At 39.1% G+C, this 5,044-nt stretch overlaps 1 protein-coding gene across 1 annotated transcript in view; it reads left to right on the forward strand.

Moving 5' to 3' along the window:
* The first annotated feature begins 2,464 nt into the window (after positions 1-2,464).
* The window catches only part of LOC122057314 (blue-light photoreceptor PHR2), a 7,263-nt gene continuing 4,683 nt past the window's right edge, over positions 2,465-5,044 (forward strand). Inside the window, exon 1 of the mRNA XM_042619368.1 lies at positions 2,465-3,607. Within this exon, the coding sequence (XP_042475302.1) occupies positions 2,603-3,607 (1,005 nt within the window). The 5' untranslated portion in view covers positions 2,465-2,602. The remainder of the gene's footprint in view (positions 3,608-5,044) is intronic.

Here is a 5,044-nt window from a genome sequence, read left to right on the forward strand (position 1 = left end):
TTCGAACTCGGTTCACTTTCAAAATCTTAAGGCTATGTTTGGGAACCAATAAAATCATAGAAATATAAAATCTCGGAATACTGCTGGTATACCATAAGTTAGATGGAAGTAACGAAAAAATTTGATATATTGTTTGTATATTGTAAGTTAGGTGAAAGTAACCAGGCCATATCCTCTCATGAACCATAACCTCACACCTCTTTGATGGTGTGAGATTGTTATAGGAGATCATGGTCCAAGAGATGATTAGTCTCGAAAGTAATGATGAATATAATTTATGTGGTGCAGAAAATGTTCAAGCACCAAATTTTCATATTGCCTCCTTGATTGTGCATTAAATATGTTTCCGTACACCCTCAATTAACCTGTGCATCTGGTATTTTCTGCGTCTTAAGGTTTTTTCTCCTTCTCTCTCTCTCTCTCTCTCTCTCTCTCTCTCTCTCTCTCATTCCAAACACAATTGAAATTTTTTTTAAAAATTGAGATTTTCACTATTTTGAATAATTTAAATGAAATCTTCCAATCCCAATTACTTGTCATGAATCTCGGATCCAATCAACCTTCACTTGGTGAGCGGTATGCAAGTGTGCAATTTCAAGCTTTTCAGCACAAAATAAGTAGCTATGTTTGAATGTTAATAAAAAAAATAAATAATAATAATAATAAAATGATAAAATTCATGACAACATTATGATTGATTTATGCCTCTCTTTTTTCAAATTCAAATTTTGTTTTAAATGTTTATTTTCTTTAGTTTTTCTGACATCCAAACAAAGCATGAGAGAATGACAAACAATTATAGACCTATTATTATCGCCTAAAACCAAACATCATTATTGACCCTTTCCATAGTGATGTTAGGCCTACTCAATCCAGTCGATTATTAAATGGTTGATTTAGTGTCAAGCTATGATCAGTGTGTGTTACCATTTGATCTATGAGGACAAATCATTCTCGAAAGGCCCACAACAAAAATGGTTGTCTTTGATTGGATTAAAAGTTGACTTTAATTGCGTCAAAATCATGTGATCATCAAGCAAATGAATCTTTATTCCCATTAGATCAGATCAAACTATCTCTAACTGGGTTTTTTCTCTAAAGATATATCCTTCGGATTTAAATAAGGTAATTTGTAGCTATCGACAAATGTACGTTTGTGCCATAAATGAGTATCATAAACTATCACAAAGGATTCCACATATTGTTGTTATTGACTATGGTTACAATAGGTCCAATGAAGTTACTAAATGAGTATCAATCATTTTAAGTAACTATTATTTCATTGCATTATCTTTATTATGTTTTTGTAATGAGTTCGCAAAAGTAAGTTTATCAAGAGTTACAAGCAAAAGAACAACGGTGGCCACATGTAACAAATTGGATGGACTCTCAAGAGGTGGTACACCTGTTAAGGAAGGAATGTTAAGACTCAACTTTAGGAACTTTTTCCACTTGGGAGATGATATTTGAGTATGTAAATTGGGCAAGAGATCATCGCTTGATTGTTCAGGTCAATGTGATCAAGTGTAGAACATCAACATGATTGGTATTTTTTATTTCATAGGGAGTGGAAATGGTAATTTTCACATGCCTCTATGTTTGGTCATAGGGATTGCATAATCAAGCAACTTCATTTTTCCCACGTAAATTGTGTGAAGGTGACTAAATATTGGATTTATGTTGCTCATAAAATAAGTTGTGAAGTAAAGTGTTTTCATTTACCAAATAAAATTGGACTGTATCTAATATTTGTGAGATTGATAATGTGGATGTTTGAACCTTTCTTATTAATTTTTAGCCGACTACACCATAGTGTAATAATCTTTAGGTCCCGTGATAGTGTAATAATTTTTATCAATAATGTTAATTATAGGGAGAACATATATGGAGCCCACATGATTAAAATTAACGTCGACATGAATGGAATTTTACATTTCACAAGGGTGGAGGGGTATTTTCGCAAACCTTGTGTTTTGGACTCTTGGTCCAGGGGGAAAGCGACAAAGGCATTTTTTTTTTATTTCTCCAAAAAATAGATTTGCATGTGAGTAATTACAAGTTCCGAACAGCTCACCTAAGAAAGTTATGACCCAAAAAAAAAAAAAACGAAAGTAGTTGAGAAAAGTATTATGACCGTACACGTGTCATGATGGAAAGATTTAGACATAAAAACCGCTCTGTACCTATGGGAGTATGGGACACATGGGCCCTTCGACGAGAGCGAGCATGAGGTTACACCAAACAGCACCTTATTGAACTGGCGTTGCCCTCTTCCGCTTCTCTGGTTGAACGGGAAACGTTTTTGTGAATCGATAGTGTCCCCACAAGACAACGTCGACGTACGTGGACGGTCGATTGTGTAGTCCTAAGGTTATTTTGATCTTCTCTGATGGAAACACGAACAGTAAATGGTGCAAGGAAACATCATCCTCTATATTGGTGACTACTACGATATCCAAGGGTAGGTGGGAAATGGGAGGTAGATAGTCCCGTCAGTGGCATGCCGGCATGTTACAGAGAGGGAGAGAGGGGGAGAGAAGACGAGGAAGAAGAAGAAGAAGGGAAGGTCCAACTCTGAGTTCCATCACCGAATAAACCCTAAATGGAGGTGAATCTAAGGATTCTAGAGAAACCAGAGACCAAGGTTGAAGAAGACCAGGAAGAAATCGCAGTCTCATCCTCCATAGCCAAATCCACTACAGCAGCTACCGTCGTGACTCCTCCATTGTCAATTGCTTCAATCTCTCTCTCGCTCTCAACCATTCTCCCCACTAATTTCCTTCTCCCTCCGAAACCCTATTCTCTACTGTCTTCTCCTAACAACAAAGTCAAAATCCCGTCTCAGATATCTTCTCTGTCTCACATCTCTCTTTCATCCTCACTCGCTCCTCCTAAACAATCATTCAGCTCCACTTTCTCGGCCAGCCCACTCCAAGCCCCTCTCTCTCGTGGGCCGCGTCGGTCCTCCGAACCATCAAACCTTGCCGGAGTCCGCCGTTCGACTATCGTGTGGTTCCGCAATGACCTCCGTTTGCACGACAATGAATGCCTCAACACTGCCAACAACGAATCCATTTCGGTTCTTCCGGTCTACTGCTTCGACCCGAGGGACTACGGCAAGTCCTCCTCGGGATTCGATAAGACGGGGCCATACCGCGCTTCTTTCTTGATCGAGTCCGTCTCTGATCTCCGACGGACCTTGCAGTCTAGGGGGTCTGATCTCGTGGTCAGGATTGGGAAGCCGGAGATCGTTCTAGTTGAGCTGGCGAAAGCTATCGGTGCCGATGCTGTATATGCGCATAGGGAGGTCTCACACAATGAGGTTCGGGAGGAGGAGAAGATTGAGGCGGCTATGAAGGAGGAAGGTGTGGAGATAAAGTTGTTCTGGGGAAGCACCTTGTATCACGTCGACGATTTGCCGTTTAAGCTGGAGGAAATGCCGTCCAATTATGGTGGGTTTAAGGAGAAGGTGCAAGGTCTGGAAATGAGGAAGACAATAGCGGCTTTGGATCAATTGAAGGGTATGCCAGCCAGAGGAAATGTAGAGCCTGGTGAGATTCCGACCTTGTTGGATCTCGGTCTCAGCCCAGCTGCAACAATTACTCAGGTTTGGCTGCTCAGTAACTTATTGTTTCACAATTTCATTCCTTTTTAGCGAAGCCATGGTTTCCCTATTTCCTTCTTCTCTGGGGGAAAAAGAATTAATAAGAATAAAGAAGGAAAACAGGAAATGCTGGATGGTGGTTGGTTCGATTGAGATCTGACGGGACTGACCTGTATACCCAACTTAACAAACTGCCATCTTCAATGTGGTGCTATACAATGAAAGATGAAATTCATCTTCTGAGCAGCTACACTTACTTTAAGTGCAAACCTGAGTTGATCTAGTCATGCTCTGAGTTCCTACAATTTTATTTTCGGAAATTAGTAAAATTTTTGTTGTTGGTTTTAAAACCTCAATTCAAAGTACCCGCTAGTTGGTATTGGCTATTGTTGTGTTCTTTGTTATATTTAATTTTGAGAGCATGCAGTTGATTCATAGTTAGTCCATGAGTCGTGAGTCTGAGTCATTCTCGTGACTATGTTTTCAATGTGTCAGTCCCTACATTAGAGCATACTCACTACAATTATATACTGCTGGTGCATATTGTCATCAATCCATGGACCATGGAGCATGAGCAGGCATGTGAGTGCTTTTGGAGTTATGGTCTTACTATATATGAAGCTACCCTTGGACTGTCATGCCATTTTAAGTTGACTAAAAAAAATTAGTGATAGTTGACTAAAAAAAATAGTGATAGCAGAACAAGAATAACTAATAAATTTTTGGTCTGTGAAATCTTCTTGGTGGTTCCATAAAAGAAATGTCTGGATTCATAAGAATATACAATATTAGAATCTACATACTCATACTGTCATACTTATGATTGTAAGAACTATGAAGGAATTAGATGACCGCTACTTTTTGAAAACAGAACTTCTACTCATATTATACGTGAGGTGATGCAGATGCATACCCATGGACCGATTCAAACCCATCTAGGTATCTAGACAGAGATGAACCGGATCCATATTTGATTAATTGATCTAGTGGGATTTTAGTAGTTGCTTTTATTTAGGAGAATAATATCTTTAGTTTATTTTATCCTGTTTATTTTTGGGAAGTTGCATATGTAGGACATAGTTAGAGTTGGTTTTAGATTTCCTTTCTGTTTGAGTCAGTTTCCTTTTAGGATGTCTTTCCATGTTAGAGTCTTCATTTTCCTTTATAATGGTTGTAACCGATGGACAAAAAGAGAGAATGAAAAGATGAATTGAGTTGAGTGTTTGTGAAGCCTGCGGGCGTATGTGCGATTCTCCTCCCCCCCTCCCCCTTGTTCTAAGTGTGATTTCTCCCTCTCTCCTGCAACTCTGAGACCCATCTCAGGGTTTTCTCCCTTTTCCTACCGGCCCTCCATCAAGTGGTATCAGTGCCGAAAGATCCTCTATCCTTCTCCTTCTTCCCCATCCACCTTCTTCTTTTCCTTTCCATTTTGTTATTGAG

This window comes from Macadamia integrifolia, chromosome 12, assembly GCF_013358625.1.
Source record: "Macadamia integrifolia cultivar HAES 741 chromosome 12, SCU_Mint_v3, whole genome shotgun sequence".
NCBI lineage: Eukaryota > Viridiplantae > Streptophyta > Magnoliopsida > Proteales > Proteaceae > Macadamia > Macadamia integrifolia.